The 18,867-nt window shown below is 66.6% G+C and overlaps 1 protein-coding gene across 7 annotated transcripts in view; it reads left to right on the top strand.

Moving 5' to 3' along the window:
- LOC106732952 (receptor-type tyrosine-protein phosphatase kappa-like) overlaps positions 1–18,867 on the top strand; it is a 77,375-nt gene that overhangs the window by 45,712 nt on the left and 12,796 nt on the right. For 6 of the 7 annotated variants that reach the window (XM_075932851.1, XM_075932847.1, XM_075932850.1 and 3 more), the window contains 14 exons: positions 854–1,171; positions 1,603–1,700; positions 2,453–2,645; positions 3,789–3,900; positions 9,100–9,355; positions 10,640–10,679; positions 10,954–11,065; positions 13,288–13,355; positions 14,117–14,265; positions 14,551–14,638; positions 15,655–15,725; positions 16,173–16,209; positions 16,688–16,785; positions 17,235–17,351. In XM_075932851.1, coding sequence (XP_075788966.1) covers positions 854–1,171; positions 1,603–1,700; positions 2,453–2,645; positions 3,789–3,900; positions 9,100–9,355; positions 10,640–10,679; positions 10,954–11,065; positions 13,288–13,355; positions 14,117–14,265; positions 14,551–14,638; positions 15,655–15,725; positions 16,173–16,209; positions 16,688–16,785; positions 17,235–17,351 — 1,757 coding nt within the window. The remainder of the gene's footprint in view (positions 1–853; positions 1,172–1,602; positions 1,701–2,452; positions 2,646–3,788; positions 3,901–9,099; positions 9,356–10,639; positions 10,680–10,953; positions 11,066–13,287; positions 13,356–14,116; positions 14,266–14,550; positions 14,639–15,654; positions 15,726–16,172; positions 16,210–16,687; positions 16,786–17,234; positions 17,352–18,867) is intronic. The other variant, XM_075932846.1, reaches the window with a different exon arrangement.

An 18,867-nucleotide genomic window follows, 5' to 3' on the forward strand; every position in this document is an offset into this window, starting at 1 on the left:
TCCCCCACCTCCCCTCACACACCCCAGTGCTCCCTGTGCCCCCCCAGCCCCCCTTACACAGGGGAGAGGTTATAACCCATCCCCCACCTCCCCTCAGACACCCCAGTGCTCCCTGTGCCCCCCCAGCCCCCCTTACACAGGGGAGAGGTTATAACCCATCCCCCACCTCCCCTCACACACCCCAGTGCTCCCTGTGCCCCCCCCAGCCCCCCTTACACAGGGGAGAGGTTATAACCCATCCCCCACCTCCCCTCACACACCCCAGTGCTCCCTGTGCCCCCCAGCCCCCCTTACACAGGGGAGAGGTTATAACCCATCCCCCACCTCCCCTCAGACACCCCAGTGCTCCCTGTGCCCCCCCCAGCCCCCCTTACACAGGGGAGAGGTTATAACCCATCCCCCACCTCCCCTCACACACCCCAGTGCTCCCTGTGCCCCCCCAGCCCCCCTTACACAGGGGAGAGGTTATAACCCATCCCCCACCTCCCCTCAGACACCCCAGTGCTCCCTGTGCCCCCCAGCCCCCCTTACACAGGGGAGAGGTTATAACCCATCCCCCACCTCCCCTCACACACCCCAGTGCTCCCTGTGCCCCCCCAGCCCTCCCTTACACCCATCTTCCCACCTCGGGGGTCTGTGTGCAGCCAGCCAGGCTGAGCCCGGCCCTGGGGTGCTTGCACCCGTTCGCCCCAGGCAGTGCATAGCGGGGTGTCCCGCAGTCCCAGGCACCGGTGGGTTTGGCCTCTCGCCCGCCGTGGGCCGGGAGCGGGGCTGCAGGACTGGACGCCCCTGCAGGCTGCGGGCACCCGGGAGGGGCAGGAGAGTAACCCTCCGGCGGCTGCTTGTTCTGTAGCGAACCCCCGGATCTCGGGGGACCTGGATGTTTCATCCACCTCCATCAAACTGCACTGGACTTGTGAGCCCCTCGAGTCCTGCCAGGGCAGCTGGAAGCTGCAGGCCCGATGCCGGCCGGATGGGTCCCGGACAGGCCCCTGCAGGAGACCTGGGAACACCACGGAGCAGTCACTACAGGGCGTGGGAGGAGCAGTGACATGCAGACCCCTGCAGCCCTTCAGCTTCTACAATGTCACCATCTCCGGGAGCGACCCGGCGACCCGCCCCGCCCGCCCAGCTGTGCTCTACAGCCGGCGGGTCAGGACCAGGGAGACAGGTAGGGGCAGCTGCGATCGCTCTGCACCTCAGCAACCGAGCAGGCCAGCCGGGGATCGGCCCTGCTGGGGATCGGGGGGGGGGGAGAGGGGTGAGGGGCTCCCAGGGCAGAGAATCCCAGAATCCCATTTCCTGCAGGGTGCCTGGGTGCCCCGTCGGTCTGGCCAGCTCAGCGCCAAGCCCCTCACCGTGGCATCAGCCCTGCATGTGGCTGGAGCAAGGACCAGAGCTCTGGGCCCCCTGCTGCCAGGGGCTGCCAGTTCCTCCGGCCCAGGCAGCCAGCACCACCCGGGGGAGGAGGCAGGGCCCTGCTCCCCCTCCTGCTGCAGGGTCTGACCAGAAAGCCGCCCCCTTGCCGGGAGCCCCCTCCCAGCGCCCCACCCGCTGCGGCTCCCCGGGGCCGGCCGTGACCTGGGGCTGCTTCGCTTTCAGCGCCCGGCCCCCCGGAGACTGAGCCGCTCGATCTCCGCGAGCAAACCTTCCGCTGGAAGCCGCTGCCGCCCTGCCACGGGGAGATCCTCGGGTACCAGGTACCGGGCGCGCCTCGCGGGCGGCCTCTGGGGGCGACTCAGCCCGGGGCGGGGACTGAGGGGGGAGCGTCGGTGGGCATCGGCCAGGTGCCGTTATCCATGTCTGCTGCCCCCCTGAAGTGTGGGGCACCTCACCCCCCCCCAGCAGCACCGAGCCTGGGCCCCGAGTGAGGGGCACCCCTCCCAGCGCCGGGTCTGTCTCCTGGCTGTCTTGGCTGGGATGGAGGCGTCGGTCTCAGTGGGTATGTCTACACTACCCCCCTAGTTCGAACTAGCAGGGTAATGTATGCATACCGAACTTGCTAATGAAGCCCGGGATTTGAATTTCCCGGGCTTCATTTGCATAAGCCGGCCGGCGCCATTTTTAAATGCCGGCTTGTTCGAACCCCGTGCCGCGCGGCTACACGTGGCACGGACTAGATAGTTTGAACTAGCAAGCCATTCCGATCTATCTGTACGCCCCATTGGTGCCGACCAGGCCTGCTGTTCCCCAGGGACACGGCCACGGGGCAGACCCTGTGCAGGGAGCAGCCCTGGGTGTTGGTCCTGCTGGAGCAGGTGCCCCCAGGCCGTCACCCTGCCCGAGCGAGGCCCCCAGGCAGCCCCGGGGGAAGGAGAAAGTCCCCGGCCGGCTCGGTGTGCGGCGGTGGGGGGTGGAGTCCCTGCTGTGCCCTGCCGTGGGGGGCGCCGGGGGTCTCGGGCGGGGCCGGGGGCCAGTACCGCCCCTCTCCAGAGCTGCTCCCTTTGCCTAGCTGAACGTCACGGCCCTCAGGGCGTACGACAGCAGCTTCCACGAGGCGGAGGAGGTGCGGGTGCCTCCGTCGGTCACCGCGTACCGGCCGCCCCGCTGGAGACACGGCACCAACTACACGGTGACGGTCCAGGGCCTCACGGCTGCCGGCCTGGGCCAGGCGTCGCGCTGGGACTTCGAAACCGACATCTCGGGTAAGTGCCCGGCTCTCGCTGAGTCCCGGGGGCCGAGGGGCTGGGCACCCGCCAGAAGCTGCCCCCAGGGCTCTGGCGCGGCTCCCGGCCCCTCCCTGCCCCTCCGAGGGAGCGCACGGGCCCCGCGTGGCCGACTCAGCAAGGGCGGGGCAAGGGGCTTGTGCCCAGCCTACCCGAGTTCCTGAGCCAGGCCTGGGCAGTGCCCCCAAGACGGGCCGAGACCCGGTATTGGCCATGGGCAGTTCTGGGCCCGTGGCAGCCAGATGGACCCTACGATGCCACTGGAGTGCGGGAGAGCCCCCAGCCCTGCCCCCTACCCGCAGCCAGGGGGCTCCCGGCCGGCAGGGCGAACAGCAGGGTTCTCGGGTCCCGGAGACCCAGCTCAGCACAGACCAGGAGCAGCCAGGGCAGCCCAGCCCAGGGAGAGGGGCCCAGGGCCAGGCCTCGCTCCAGTCCTGCACCCCCAAGCCTGATCCCAGCCCCCCAACCTTTGTCCTTCTGCCAGGCAAAATGTGACACCTGGCAGCACCCCCTCCCGACTGTGTGGGAGGCTATGCCATCCGGAATGCCCATCAGGCATTGGTGCAGTTGTGACGGCGCGTTGGGGGTCCTCTGTCTCCTGCACCCCGAAATGGCACAAACAGACTCCACCAGCCAGTGGAATTGAGGGTGGTTTATTGCTCCTCCAGGATACAGCACAGCACAGATGTCATCTGGTTACAGGAACTGGGGCTAAGAGGCCTCAGTGCCCCCTTGAGATGGGGGGATCCCAGCCCCCTCCCCAGTTCCTTCTTCCCTGCTTTCCAGCCAGGAACTAACTCACTCTCTTCCAGCCCTGCCCCCCAGCCAGGGCAGCATCCACCTTCCTTTGTTCCTCTCCATGGGGGTCAGCTGGCCAAACCAGTTGGGATACCCTCTTTGCATAGTGACTCATCGCTCGTCTGCTCGGTGGTGCGACAGACAGCAGCCAGAGAGTTAGCAGGTTACCCCCCACTACGTCACAGCAGTACCCAGGGAAACTGAGGCACGCACCCAGGGTTACTATAGGACAGTAGCACTCCCCTGCAACATAACAAGGTGGGTAAAATCCCCACTTCCTCCCCCGACTGCCCAGACCTCATGGCCTTTGCTTCTCCCCCGCAGAGCCGGCCATCCCTGCCAACGTCACCGCCCTGCGCGTCTCCAGCATCTCCCCGGCGAGCGGCACGGCCCTGCTGCACCTGCAGCCCCTCCCCGGGCTCCACGGACCCATCAGGTACCCACGGCCCAGGCAGGCACATGGCCCCTGCCCCGGAAACCCCCGGGAGTCAGGGCGAGCTCTGTGCAGGCAAAGCCTCATTGGCACCGCACATGCCCCTGCCGGTGGGGCACCTGGACACCCTGGCGTGCCCCCCCTCACTGCCAGGCCTCCTGGACACCATGGCCTGCCCCACACTCCACCGGCAGCAGACATGAGGCTGGAGGGGGCCCGGCGCCATTGCTGTTCATTGCCATGTGTCACAGAGCGCCCAAGGGGGCACATTCCACGGGGAATGGGGAGCCGAGGCAGCTTCCCCCACGGAGCATCCAATTAAACACCCTGTGATGGCGCGTTGGGGTTTTCCTGTCTCCTGCACCCCCGTAGTGGCACGGACAGACTCCACCAGCCAGTAGAACAGAGGGAGTTTATTGCTTCTCCAGGATACAGCACAGCACAGATGTCATCTGGTTACAGGGCAGGCCTAGGATTCCTCAGCCCCCTTGAGATGGGGGAGCCTGGGCCCCTAAATCCCAGCCCGTTGCCTAGGCTGCTTCCTCCATGATACCAGCCAGAAACCTAACTCACTCCCAGCCCTGCCCCCAGCCAGGGCTCCACTCTCCTTCTTCCCATTGTTCCGCTCCCTGGGAGATCACTGGTCAGACAGGTTCGAAGCCCCCTTGCAGAATGACTCACCCCCTGCCCTGCTGGGCCGGGCTGCAGCCAGCCGCCAGTGGAGGTCACCCACAGCCCACTGCCCAACATAGACTCATAGACTCATAGACTTTAAGGTCAGAAGGGACCATTATGATCATCTAGTCTGACCCCCTGCACAGTGCAGGCCACAGAATCTCGCCCACCCCTCTTAGAATAATCCTCTCACCTATGTCTCAGATATTGAAGCCTTCCAATACTTTGAAGGCCCCAACATGCAGAGAGTCCTTCAGCTGTGATCTGTACCCCATGTTACAGAGGAAGGCGAAAAACCTCCAGGGCCTCTGCCAATCTACCCTGGAGGAAAATTCCTTCCTGACCCCAAATATGGCGATCAGCTAAACCCTGAGCATGTGGGCAAGACTCACCAGCCAGACACCCAGAAAGTTCCCTATAGCAACTCCTATCATCCCTCCATTGACCTATTTCCAACTGGAAATGAATGGTCAATTAGTTACCAAGATCATGTTATTTCATCCAACCATCCCCTTATCATAGAATCAGAACTGGAAGAGACCTCAGAAGGTCGTCAAGTCCAGCCCTCCGCTCTAGGCAGGACCAATCCCATCTAAATCAACCCGGCCAGGGCTTTGTCAAGCCAAGACTTAAACACCTCTAGGGATGGAGACTCCACTACTTCCCTAAGTAACCCATTCCAATGCTTCACTACCCTCCTAGTAAAATAGTTTTTCCTAATATCCAATCTGGACCTCTCCCACCACAACTTGAGACCATTGCTCCTTGTTCTGCCATCTGTCACTACTGAGAACAGCCTCTCTCCATCCTCTTTGGAACCTCCCTTCAGGAAGTTGAAGGCTGCTATCAAATCCCCCCTCGCTCTTCGCTTCTGCAGACTAAACAGACCCAAGTCCCTCAGCCTGTCCTCGTAGGTCATATGCTCCAGCCCCCTAATCATTTTGGTTGCCCTCCGCTGGACCCTCTCCAATGCGTCCGCATCCTTTTTGTAGTGGGGGGCCCAGAACTGGACACAATACTCCAGATGTGGCCTCACCAAAGCCGAATAAAGGGGAATAATGACATCTCTGGATCTGCTGGCAATGCTCCTCTTAATGCAGCCTAATATGCCATTAGCCTTCTTGGCTACAAGGGCACACTGTTGACTCATATCTAGCTTCTCATCCACTGTAACCCCCAGGTCCTTTTCTGCAGAACTACTACTTAACTGGTTGGTCCCCAGCCTGTAACTATGCTTGGGATTCTTCCGTCCCAAGTGCAGGACTCTACACTTGTCTTTGTTGAATCTCATGAGATTTCTAGTGGCCCAATCCTCCAATTTGTCTAAGTCACTCTGGACCCTATCTCTGCCCTTAAGCGTATCTACCTCTCCCCCTAGCTTAGTGTCATCTGCAAACTTGCTGAGGGTGCAATCTATCCCCTCATCCAGGTCATTAATAAAGATATTGAACAAAACCGGTCCTAGAACCGAACCTTGGGGCACTCCACTAGAAACCGACCGCCATCCTGACATCGAACCGTTGATCACTACCCGCTGGGCCCGGCCTTCTAGCCATCTTTCTATCCATCTTACCGTCCATTTATCCAATCCGCATTCCCTTAACTTGCTGGCAAGAATATCGTGGGAGACCGTATCAAAAGCCTTGCTAAAGTCAAGGTACACAACATCCACTGACTTTCCCATGTCCACTGAGCCAGTTACCTCATCATAGAAGTCAATCAGATTGGTCAAGCACGACTTGACCTTTGTGAATCCATGCTGACTATTCCTGATCACTTTCCTCTCATTCAAGTGTCTCAAAATGGATTCCTTTAGGATCCCTTCCATGATTTTTCCAGGAACCGAGGTAAGACTGACTGGTCTGTAGTTCCCTGGATCGTCCTTCTTCCCTTTTTTGAAGATGGGCACTACATTTGCCCTTTTCCAATCATCCGGGATTTCGCCCGATCTCCACGACTTTTCAAAGATAATGGCCAAAGGCTCCTCAATGACATTTGCCAACTCCTTCAGTACCCTTGGGTGCATTAAGTCTGGACCCATGGATTTGTGTACGTTTAGTTTTTCTAAATAGTTCCTAACCTGTTCTTTACCCACCAAGGGCTGTCCATCTTCTTCCCATCTTGCGTCGCTTAGCACAGAAGTCCAGGAGCCGACATTGTCCGTGAATACAGAGGCAAAGAAAGCATTGAGTACTTCAGCTTTCCCCACATCCTCTGTCACTAGGTTACCTCCTTCATCCATTAGGGACTGCACACCCTCTCTGATCACCTTCTTCTTGTTGACATGCCTGTAGAAACCTTTCTTGTTATCCTTCACATCCTTAGCCAGTCGCAACTCCATTTGCGCTTTCGCCTTCCTGATAACCCCCCGGCATTCTCGAACTATACATTTAAGCTCCTCCCTAGTCATTTGTCCAAGTTTCCACTTTCTGTAAGCTTCCTTTTTGTGCCTAAGTACACCAAGGATTTCCCCTGTAAGCCAATCCGGTCTCCTACCAGGTTTGCCTCTCTTGCTACGTGTCGGGATGGTTTCTTTCTGTGCCTTCAATAAGGCTTCTTTAAAATACTGCCAGCTGTCCTGGACTCCTTTCCCCTTCATGTTAACATCCCAGGGGATTCTTTCCATCAGATCTCTGAGGGAGTCAAAATCTGCTTTTTTGAAGTCCAAGGTGTGTATTTTACTACTCTCTTTCCTTCCTTTGGTCAGGATCCTGAAATCTACCATCTCATGATCACTGCTTCCCAGGTTGTCACCCACCTCTACGTCCCCTATTAGTTCCTCCCTGTTTGTGAGGAGAAGGTCAAGCTGTGCATGGCCCCTGGTCAGATCCTTCAGCACTTGTACCAAGAAGTTATCCCCAACATTCTCCAAAAACTTCCTGGATTGCCTGTGTACTGCTGTATTGGTTTCCCAACAGATGTCAGGGTGATTAAAGTCCCCCATGAGAACCAGGGCCTGCGATCTGGAAGCTTCGCTCAGTTGTTCGAAGAAAGCCTCGTCTACCTCATCCACCTGGTTCGGTGGCCTGTAGCAGACACCAACCACAACATCACTGCTGTTTGCTCCTTTAAACCTGACCCATAGACTTTCAACAAGTTTTTCTCCCTCTTTATACTGGAGTTCAGAGCAATCGTAGTGCTCTCTTACATATAGTGCAACTCCTCCTCCTTTTCTCCCCTGCCTATTCTTCCTGAACAATCTATACCCTTCCATGACAGCGCTCCAGTCATGCGAGTCATCCCACCAAGTCTCTGTTATCCCAATTAAATCATATTTCTTGGTCTGGGCCAGGGCCTCCAGTTCTTCCTGCTTGTTGCCCAGGCTTCTCGCATTAGTGTACAAACACTTCAGGTAACCAGTTGATTGCACTATCTTCTCCATTCGAAACTGGGGTCCTCCTTTCTCGCTCCTTGCTCTATGCATTTCTTCCCGGTATCTGACTTTCCCACTCCCCTCAGGGTTTTGGTCACCGTCCCCCGACGAACCTAGTTTAAAGCCTCCTCACTAGGTTCGCAAGCCTGCCCGCGAAGATGCTCCTTCCTCTCTTCGTTAGGTGGATCCCATCTCTTCCTAACAATCCTTGCGCCCGGAACAGAGTCCCATGGTCGAAGAAACCAAAGCCCTCTCTGCGACACCACCTGCGCAACCACGCATTTACGTCCTCAATTCGACGATCCCTGCCCAGTCCTTTCCCTTCAACAGGGAGGATGGACGAGAACACCACTTGCGCTCCAAAGTCTTGGATCCTTCTTCCCAGCGCTACATAATCCGCAGTAACCCGCTCAAGGTCATTCTTGGCCGTATCATTCGTTCCTACATGGAGAAGCAGGAAGGGGTAGCGATCCGAAGGTTTGATCAGCTTGCTAAGCCTCTCAGTGACATCCCGAATGCGAGCTCCCGGTAAGCAGCACACCTCTCGAGATTCCAGGTCCGGACGGCAGAGGGATGGCTCAGTCCCTCTTAGGAGGGAGTCCCCGACCACCACCACCCGTCGTTTCCTTTTGGGGGTGGTGGCCGTGGAACCCCCATCCCTAGGACTACGCATCCCATGCCTTTCAGTAGATGGTGCTCCCTTCTGGTTTCTACCTTGTGAGGTCCCTTCCAGAGCATTCAGCACTGCAGAGCCTGTGGAGAGAGCTTGAAAGCGATTGCTTACCTCTATAGCATCGGGGGAATCCCGTGCTGGCCTTTTTCCCCTTCTAGAAGTTACATGCTGCCAGTTCTCCTCTTGGTCGCGTACTGCCCTCACTGGCTCCTCTGCCTGCCGTGCTTGAAGGAGCAAGGTACCCCCCACATCACACACCCTCCCCCCTCTGGTCCTGCAGTGCTGGTGGGGGGGAGGGGGACGGCCACGTGGGGGGGGACTTTGTTCTCAACCACTGTCCAGCATGTGGATAAACACCCAGGTGTGGGCTCTGTGTTCACTGGATGGCCCATCACTGCACAGCCCCCTCCGTCTGACCCCTCTCTACCCCGGGCAGATCCCCTGTCCCCTCGGCCCCTCTGGCTGACCCCTTCCCTTGCAGGGAGTATCAGATCATTGTGTCCGCGACGCAGAACGACAGCCAAGCAGACGCCTGCCCCTCAGTGGCACTGCCACCGTTGGCCTCCAGCGCGGCGCACGACACGTACCTGGCTGCTGTGCTCCCCACACACAACCTCACGGGCCCCATGGACTTTGTGCTGGGCGATGGGGCCCAACAGCACGGCTACTACAACGCCCCGCTGCGCCCCGGCCAGAACTACACGGCCTTCGTGCGCGTGGTCAGCCGCTGGAACCAGGTAGCGCTGCCTGGCCTCGCGCTCCCGATTCCCTGAGACGCTGCCCAGCCTCGCGCTCCCGATTCCCTGAGACGCCGCCTGGCCTCGCGCTCCCGATTCCCTGGGACGCCGCCCGGCCTCGCGCTCCCGATTCCCTGGGACGCCACCCGGCCTCGTGCTCCCGATTCCCTGGGACGCCGCCCAGCCTCGTGCTCCCGATTCCCTGGGACGCCGCCTGGCCTCGCGCTCCCGATTCCCTGAGACGCCGCCCGGCCTCGCGCTCCCGATTCCCTGGGACGCCACCCGGCCTCGCGCTCCCTATTCCCTGAGACGCCACCCAGCCTTGCGCTCCCGATTCCCTGGGACGCCGCCCGGCCTTGGGGCTCCCGATTCCCTGGGACACCGCCCGGCCTGGGGCTCCCGATTCCCTGGGACACCGCCCGGCCTCGCGCTCCCGATTCCCTGAGACGCCGCCCGGCCTCGCGCTCCCGATTCCCTAGGACGCCACCCGGCCTTGCACTCCCGATTCCCTGGGATGCCGCCCGGCCTTGGGGCTCCCAATTCCCTGGGACGCCACCCGGCCTCGCGCTCCCGATTCCCTGGGACGCCGCCTGGCCTCGCGCTCCCGATTCCCTGGGACGCCGCCCGGCCTCGCACTCCCGATTCCCTTTGTACCTGATCCCTCCCCCCAGGCTGTCAGTTGCCCCCGGGGGTTTGGCTCCTGCCAGCCAGGAACGGCTTTGCCCAGGGTGCTCCTGTATATCCTGCAGGAGGTGGCAGTCGAGAGCTGGGGCATCCGAGACGGGGAAGCTCTGGCTGCCCCCCGTGCCCATCTCTCAGCCGGGCAGCGGGAGCGTCCTGGGTCCCCCACCCCTGCGGTGAGACCGGCCCAAGCCTCTGCCCCCACCCCCAGCCCCACCCCCCACTGGTGCCTTCACCGGGGTTTGTCCAAGCCTGGCCAGCCGCCCCGAGATGAGATGTCCAACCCTCGCCCGCGGCATAGGCACTGCAGGGAGCGTGCTGTAATGGTTAGAGCAAGAGGCTGGCAGCCAGGCCTGGGTTCTGTGTCAGGCCAGGCAGTGCGGTCGCTGTGTGACCTGGGCACGCTGGGGGCATAGAATTTATTTTCTCCAATTTGAGCTGGGCAGCATCCCCATAATATTTAGGTGCCAGGCCACTTGGCCCTGCCCTGCCTCGGTTTCCCCATCCGTGCAGCCAGGACAGTGGCTTAGAGGGAGACGAGGCTGTGGAGGGCCCTTTTCTCGGGGCTCACAAGGCAGTGACTCCGCCCTCTGTCTCCCCCAGATGGAGAAATCCAGCTGCGTGCGCTACGACTTCTCCATGGGTAAGTGGCCCCTCCTGGCTCTGGGCCAGCGCGGGGCGAACACTCCTTCCCCCACATCCTCCTTCCAGGAACTCCGGGTCCGCTCAGGGCCCAGGCCAACGGGCTGCTCCGTCTGTGGGGCGCGGGAATCGCTCCCCTTGGGCGGGGCTGTGTGCCTGCCCGGCGGGGGTGGGGCGGGGGCCAGAGGAGTGCCGGGGCGACGGCCCGTGGCTGCTGGCAGTGTGGGTGCCCTGGCAGGGCTCTGCCACGTGCCCACTGGCTCTGTTGCTTGCAGGAGCGGCCCAGGCTCCCCAGCTCGGGGCCGTGGCGGGGGCCGTGGCAGGGGCCGTGGCGGTGCTGGTGCTGCTGGCCGCTGGGGCCCTGCTGCTGTGGCTCATGGTGTCCAGGTCAGTGTGGGGGAGTGGGCCCCGGAGGGGGGTCGCATCCGGCGCCGGCTCGTGCTGGGCGCGGGGGACCCGGCTCATCGGGGGCGAATCCCGCCGGGGCGACAGGCACGCGTGGGGGGCTTCTCACTGAGCTGCGGTGGGAGGCCCCCGTGCTCTGACCCTGCCCCAGCCAGCTCCCTGGGAACCGGCCTGGGGGGGCCGTGGGGCCGTGGGGCAGGGCCGCTGAGACTGGGCGGAACTCCAGCTCCACGGGCGGAAGTGGCGGGGTCACCAGCGTCCCCTGCTCCTTCGGCGACCTCCCCACGCCGGGAGACCTAGGGCCCGGGCTGAATTCGCAGTGGGAGCGGCCCCGGCTCCCCCCGTGAATGCTGGGGGGGGCCACTGATAAGAAATGTAAATTACGATCACAGCCCCCCAGGGGCCCTCGGGGCTGGAGGTTGCGGGGGAGGGGAGGCGGGGGCTTGTGATATGATAGTTCCTGTAGGAAATTGAAGTGTGGGGAGCTGAAGGCAGGGGGCTGGCATGTGGGGGTGGGCTTGGGGCAGGGGATGGGGATGGGGGGGTGCAGGAGTCAGGGCAGGGGCTTGTAGACATGGGGGAGCTCAGGGTAGGAGGATGGTGGTATGGGGGGCTCAGGGCAGAGGGTTGGAGGGATGTGGGGAGCGGGAGTCTGGACAGGGGGCTGGTGGTGTGGGGGGCTTGGGGAACGGGGTGGAGATGTGGGGGTGTAGGAGCCAGGGCAGGGGGCTGGTGGTGTGGGGGGCTCAGGGCAGGGGGTGCAGGAGTCAAGGTTGGGGGTGAGGAGGGGCTCGGGGCAGAGGTTTGGAGGGGAGTGGGGTCCGGGAGTCCGGGCTGGGGATGGGGATATGGGGGGCTCAGGGCAGGGGGTCAGGATGTGGGGGGGGGTGCAGGAAGGGCGGGGGGTCTGAAGCTCCCCCACCTGAGACTGGAACCAGGGCCGTTCCCAGGGAGCGAGGGGAAGGGGCCCGGATCCGCCCGGCCCTGCCCCACGGGGGAGGAACGCAGGGAGCACTCGCAGGGGGAAACGGAGGAGCCAGCAGTGTCCTGGGACGACTCTTGCGGTGGGGGAGCGCCAGCCTCCCCCCCTCCCTAAATGCCCCGGGGGGCACTTGGGGCTGGGGCAGGCCCAGACTGGTGGGGGGACCCCAGGGCAGAGCAGCCCGCCTGACACACGGACAGCGCGTCCTGCCGGCACTGCCCCCCTTGCTGGCTGTCCAGACTCTGCGGCTCCGGTGCCCCGTAGCCCTTCGGGCAGCCGGGGGGGTGTCAGGGGCCGAGGGGGGCGCATGCCAGGGGATGGACACAGGCTGCAGAGTGCGCCCTGCCCGGGCCGGGGAGCCTTCAGGGCTCTGGGTGCCGCGTGGCCGGCGGCTCATCCCAGCGTGCCGGGGGCGGCCAGGCTCCCCGCTCTGAGGCTCCCCTCCGCCCATCCCGGCGTGCCGGGGGCGGCCAGGCTCCCTGCTCTGAGGCTCCCCTCCGCCCATCCCGGTGTGCCGGGGGCGGCCAGGCTCCCCGCTCTGAGGCTCCCCTCCGCCCATCCCGGCGTGCCGGGGGCGGCCAGGCTCCCCGCTCTGAGGCTCCCCTCCGCCCATCCCGGCGTGCCGGGGGCGGCCAGGCTCCCCGCTCTGAGGCTCCCCTCCGCCCATCCCGGTGTGCCGGGGGCGGCCAGGCTCCCCGCTCTGAGGCTCCCCTCCGCCCATCCCGGCGTGCCGGGGGCGGCCAGGCTCCCTGCTCTGAGGCTCCCCTCCGCCCATCCCGGTGTGCCGGGGGCGGCCAGGCTCCCCGCTCTGAGGCTCCCCTCCGCCCATCCCGGCGTGCCGGGGGCGGCCAGGCTCCCCGCTCTGAGGCTCCCCTCCGCCCATCCCGGCGTGCCGGGGGCGGCCAGGCTCCCCGCTCTGAGGCTCCCCTCCGCCCATCCCGGTGTGCCGGGGGCGGCCAGGCTCCCTGCTCTGAGGCTCCCCTCCGCCCATCCCGGCGTGCCGGGGGCGGCCAGGCTCCCTGCTCTGAGGCTCCCCTCCGCCCATCCCGGCGTGCCGGGGGCGGCCAGGCTCCCCGCTCTGAGGCTCCCCTCCGCCCATCCCGGCGTGCCGGGGGCGGCCAGGCTCCCTGCTCTGAGGCTCCCCTCCGCCCATCCCGGCGTGCCGGGGGCGGCCAGGCTCCCCGCTCTGAGGCTCCCCTCCGCCCATCCTGGCTCGTTGCAGGAAGCAGCGGGGCGAGCGACAGGACCGCCGGCACTACGGGGCCATCCCCCTGAAGAGGAGCCGCGGAGGTGCGGGCAGCGCGAGGCCGCCTGGCCCGGCCGGACGTGCTGAGGGCGGGGATGGGACTGGCGGGGGGATGGGGTAACACCATGGCAGCCTGGCCAGGATGGTGGGAGAGAGCGTGGGGGGGGGGCAACGGCCTCACAGGGACAGGGCCAGGCCAGGCCTAGCCGGGGGGGGGAGGGGGCACGGTCCCCGGGACAGCAGCCAGGCCTAGCCGGTGGGGGGGGGGGGGCACGGTCCCTGGGACAGCAGCCAGGCCAGCCCTAGCCGGTGGGGGGGGGGGGCACGGTCCCTGGGACAGCAGCCAGGCCAGCCCTAGCCGGGGGGGGGGGGGGCACGGTCCCTGGGACAGCAGCCAGGCCAGCCCTAGCCGGGGGGGGGGGGGGCACGGTCCCTGGGACAGCAGCCAGGCCAGCCCTAGCCGGTGGGGGGGGGGGCACGGTCCCCAGGACAGCAGCCAGACCTAGCCGGTGGGGGGGGGGGGGGCACGGTCCCTGGGACAGCAGCCAGGCCAGCCCTAGCCGGGGGGGGGGGGGCACGGTCCCTGGGACAGCAGCCAGGCCAGCCCTAGCCGGTGGGGGGGGGGCACGGTCCCGGGGACAGCAGCCAGGCCAGCCCTAGCCGGGGAGGGGGGGGCACGGTCCCCGGGACATGCCTGCCAGGCCCACGGGGGCGATGCGGCGAGACGGCCTCACAGGGCCTGGCTGGCAGGACGGGCGCCGCCAGACCCCCACAGGCTGCGGCTGAGCCCGGTCCTGGCTCCCAGCAGGGGCGAGCCGGCTGCGCACCCAGATCCCCGTGGCGGAGCTGCTGGAGACGCTGAAGCGGTTTCGGCGGGCGGAGCTGGAGGAGGAGGGGGCCGAGGACGAGGCCAGCCCTGAGCGGCCCCCGGTGGGGCGCGAGGCGGAGTACCAGGTCGGTGCCAGGCTGTGCTGCACGTGTCCCTGGGAATAGCGCCCGTGGGCACTGCGTGCAGAGGGCCCCAGGCTCAGCCCAGGCGGCGGGCGCTGCAGAGCCATAGCATTGGCCCACGAGTCTGCAGGGGCACCCCCAAGGACAGGCCTCTGAGCCCTGCTGCTGAGGGCGCTGGCTGCCTGGAGCCCCTCTGCCTCCGGCTGTGGGGTGCGCCCCAGGCTGGCTCTAGGGCGAGGGAGCTGGCCAGGGGGTGAGCCTGCAACGGGCCCCGTTCTTCCCCTGCAGAAGCTGGTCTCCGGTTTGCTGCACCCGTGCCAGGCCGGGAGGGAGCCCTGCAACCAAGCCAAGAACCGCTACAAGAGCATCGTCCCCTGTGAGTGGAGCGTCCCCCGGCTCCCAACAGAGCGGGGACACCAGGCGGCTGCTGCAGGCGGGGAATAGCAAGGAAGCCGAGCTGTAGCCGGCGTGGGGCGGGAGACGTGGGGAGCGCTCCGTTTGCGGGGGGCGCAGGGGCGGTGCCCGGCATGGCGCTGTACAGCGGGGCGGTGATGCCGAGGGGAGCGCTCCGTTTGTGGGGGGCGCAGGGGCGGTGCCCGGCATGGCGCTGTACAGCGGGGCGGGTGACACCGAGGGGAGCGCTCCGTTTGCGGGGGGCGCAGGGGCGGTGCCCGGCATGGCGCTGTACAGCGGGGCGGGTGACACCGAGGGGAGCGCTCCGTTTGCGGGGGGCGCAGGGGCGGTGCCCGGCATGGCGCTGTACAGCGGGGCGGGTGACACCGAGGGGAGCGCTCCGTTTGCGGGGGGCACAGGGGCGGTGCCCGGCATGGCGCTGTACAGCGGGGCGGTGACGCCATAGGGAGCTCTCCCTTCTCAGCGGGCGCTGGGGCACTGTACAGCACTGGGGTGATGGTGACTCTGGGGGGCTCACTGTCCCCTGCCAGTCACGCTGCCCCATGCGGGGCTGTGGGCCGGTGACGGTGGAGGTGCCACTTCCCGCAGCTCTGTAAAGCGGAGCCCCCAGTGTCACTCTCGCGGGACTTTCCCGAGGTCAAGTGCCCCCCCGCTGTTCTGAGCGAATGTCGGCTCCGACAGTTCTGCTCTGCCCCCCCGCCCGACCCCGCATGGAGAGGTCTCTCTCCCTTCCCCCTGCCCGGGGTGCAGGCCTGAGGCGGCTGCCCTGGCCGGTGGGGCTGGGCTGTTGTGCCCATTGTGCAGGTGGGGAACTGAGGCCAGGCTGCCAAGGGACGCCAGGCGGGGCGGGGCTGTGCTTCCTGCTCTGAGCAATGCAGAGGGCCGCAGGGACGGTGAAGGGGGCCGGGCCGTGCCTGGTCGTGTGGGAGCCTGGGCAGGGGCTCGGCTGCTCGGTGACCGGCGCCCTTTGCCGTTCAGATGACCACTGCCGGGTGGTGCTGCGTTCCTCCGACCCCGGAGCGGATTACATCAACGCCAGCCACGTGGACGTGGGTACCGGGGCGCCGCGGCTCAGGCGGGGGGCTTGTGGGGGCTCCGGGACACGCAGGCTCTGGGCAGCAGCTGCACACGGGGGCCTGCTCGGTGCCAGGGGTGAGCAGGTAGCAGGGGTGGAAATTGAGTTGGAGGGGGGAGCAGGGGCATCGCTGCAGACATAAGGCCAAGCCCCTTATCGTGGGCTGGCTGGTCCCCCCGCTCCCATGCTGGGGACACGGGGCCGGCGACTTCCTGGGCCACCAGACGTGGCAGGAGTCGGACGGCCCCTCCCCAGCTGAGCCCGGATCCGTGGGCCCCGGAGCAGTGCGCTGCTTGGGAAGGGAAGGAGAGCGGGCGCGGCACCTCCCGCACAGCGGGCTTGGCTCCCGCGGGCGGCGGGGACGGGCCCAACTCAGGGCTGAGACCACGTGACTAACGCTGGCCCTGTCTCCCTCCCTCAGGGCTACCGGAGTCCCTGCTTCTTCATCGCTGCCCAGGGTGAGCGCTACTGCCAGGCAGGGCATGGCCGGCCGCAGAGAAATCTCCCTCTGGCCAGCGCTGCCCCGCTGCGCGGAGCCCTGGGGAACCTCGTGGCAGGGAGTTCCGCACGCTCAGCGCACGGTGTGCGAAAGGGTTTCCTCGGCCGGTTCCAAACCTGCCGCCTCACTTCCGGAGCCATGGCCCCGAGGCCGGGAACAGGGGCCTGTGTCCGGCCCCCGGGGTCCCGCTCACGCGCCCAGCACGTGCCCCTCGGGAACGGGCTCGTTCTCCCGCGCCCAGCCCCGCTCGTGCCTGGTACCTCGCCCGGGTGCTCTCTGGGCGGGCTGCGCAGGGCCGGCCCTGGGCGGTGTAGCGAGGTTCCTGGGCGCGCAGGGGCGTTGCCAGGCCCTTGCTGGCCATAGCAGGGGGGCGGGGCAGCCGCCCTGCCCGGGGCAGGAGCAGGTCCACGCCCCAACGTGGCGCTTCCCTCCCGCAGGCCCGCTGCCGGGCACGGTGCTGGATTTCTGGCAGATGATCTGGCAGGAGAAGGTCTCGACCATTGTGATGTTAACCGGCCTGGTGGAGCAGAACAAGGTAGAGACCCCAGCTCCCTGTGGGGCCGGCCCCAGAGCCCCCCAGCCCCTCCCAGCCAGCAACAGGCCAGGCCAGGGGAGACTCGCTCTGGGAGAAGAGCCAGGGGAAGGAGGCGGAGAGGGTCCCGCATGGTCCGGGCACGACGGGGCGAAGGGCACAGTGCCCCGGGGCAGAGATGGAGACGGGGAGGAGAGCCAGAGACTGCGAGGGGAGGGGGCACAGACCAGCCCCCCAGCCTCCACCTGCCACTTGGATGGGTGGGGATGGGGCCAGCGCCCGCCCCACCGCCAGGCCGCTGTCAGGGCTGGTCTGTCCGCGGCCGCAGGGTGGCCTAGCGGGCGTGTGCAGGGCACCGGAGGGGAGGCCAGACCACCCGAGGCCCCTCCCCCCACAGCCCTCTCCGCGGAGGGCAGGACGTGGGTCTCAGCGCCTGGCGTCCCGCTCTGCAGCCCAAGTGTGAGCAGTACTGGCCGGAGGGGGAGCAGGCCTACGGGGGCCTCGCCGTGACCCTCAGCAGCACCTGGGCAGCCAGCGGCCTGGTCACACGCACCTTCCGCCTGCAGCAGGTAAGGTAGCCAGGTGGGGGCGTCGCCTTCAGCTTCACCAGCAGCCCTGCCCCCCCGGTGGGCAGCGGGGCGGGGCGTTCGGAGGGTCCCCCTCCCGGGGTGGGTAAGCGGGGCATTTGGATGGTCCATTCCCGGGGTGGGCGGGCGGGGCGGGGCGGGGCGGGGCGTTTGGAGGTCCCCATCCCGGGGTGGGCAGGCGGGGCGGGGCGTTTGGATGGTCCATTCCCAGGGTGGGCGGGCGGGGCGGGGCGTTTGGAGGTCCCCATCCCGGGGTGGGCGGACGGGGCGGGGCGTTTGGAGGTCCCCATCCCGGGGTGGGCGGACGGGGCGGGGCGTTTGGATGGTCCATTCCCAGGGTGGGCGGGCGGGGCGGGGCGTTTGGATGGTCCATTCCCAGGGTGGGCGGGCGGGGCGGGGCGTTTGGAGGTCCCCATCCCGGGGTGGGCGGACGGGGGGGGCGTTTGGAGGTCCCCATCCCGGGGTGGGCGGACGGGGCGGGGCGTTTGGAGGTCCCCATCCCGGGGTGGGCGGGCGGGGCACGGCGTTTAGAGGTCCCCATCCCGGGGTGGGCGGGCGGGGCGGGGCGTTTGGAGGTCCCCATCCCGGGGTGGGCGGGCGGGGCGGGGCGTTTGGAGGTCCCCATCCCGGGGTGGGCGGGCGGGGCGGGGCGTTTGGAGGTCCCCATCCCGGGGTGGGCGGGCGGGGCGGGGCGTTTAGAGGTCCCCATCCCGGGGTGGGCGGGCGGGGCGGGGCGTTTGGAGGTCCCCATCCCGGGGTGGGCGGGCGGGGCGGGGCGTTTGGAGGTCCCCATCCCGGGGTGGGCGGGCGGGGCGGGGCGTTTGGAGGTCCCCATCCCGGGGTGGGCGGGCGGGGCGGGGCGTTTAGAGGTCCCCATCCCGGGGTGGGCGGGCGGGGCGGGGCGTTTGGAGGTCCCCATCCCGGGGTGGGCGGGCGGGGCGTTTGGAGGTCCCCATCCCGGGGTGGGCGGACGGGGCGGGGCGTTTGGAGGTCCCCATCCCGGGGTGGGCGGGCTGGGCGGGGCGTTTGGAGGTCCCCATCCCGGGGTGGGCGGGCGGGGCGGGGCGTTTGGAGGTCCCCATCCCGGGGTGGGCGGGCGGGGCGGGGCGTTTGGAGGTCCCCATCCCGGGGTGGGCGGGCGGGGCGGGGCGTTTGGAGGTCCCCATCCCGGGGTGGGCGGGCGGGGCGGGGCGTTTGGAGGTCCCCATCCCGGGGTGGGCGGGCGGGGCGGGGCGTTTGGAGGTCCCCATCCCGGGGTGGGCGGGCGGGGCGGGGCGTTTGGAGATCCCCATCCCGGGGTGGGCGGGCGGGGCGGGGCGTTTGGAGGTCCCCATCCCGGGGTGGGCGGGCGGGGCATTTGGAGGTCCCCATCCCGGGGTGGGCGGGCGGGGCGGGGCGTTTGGAGGTCCCCATCCCGGGGTGGGCGGGCGGGGCGGGGCGGGGCGTTTGGAGGTCCCCATCTCGGGGTGGGCGGGCGGGCTGGGCCACGGGACATGCC

Source organism: Pelodiscus sinensis, chromosome 6 (genome assembly GCF_049634645.1).
Source record: "Pelodiscus sinensis isolate JC-2024 chromosome 6, ASM4963464v1, whole genome shotgun sequence".
In the NCBI taxonomy this organism is placed as follows: domain Eukaryota; kingdom Metazoa; phylum Chordata; order Testudines; family Trionychidae; genus Pelodiscus; species Pelodiscus sinensis.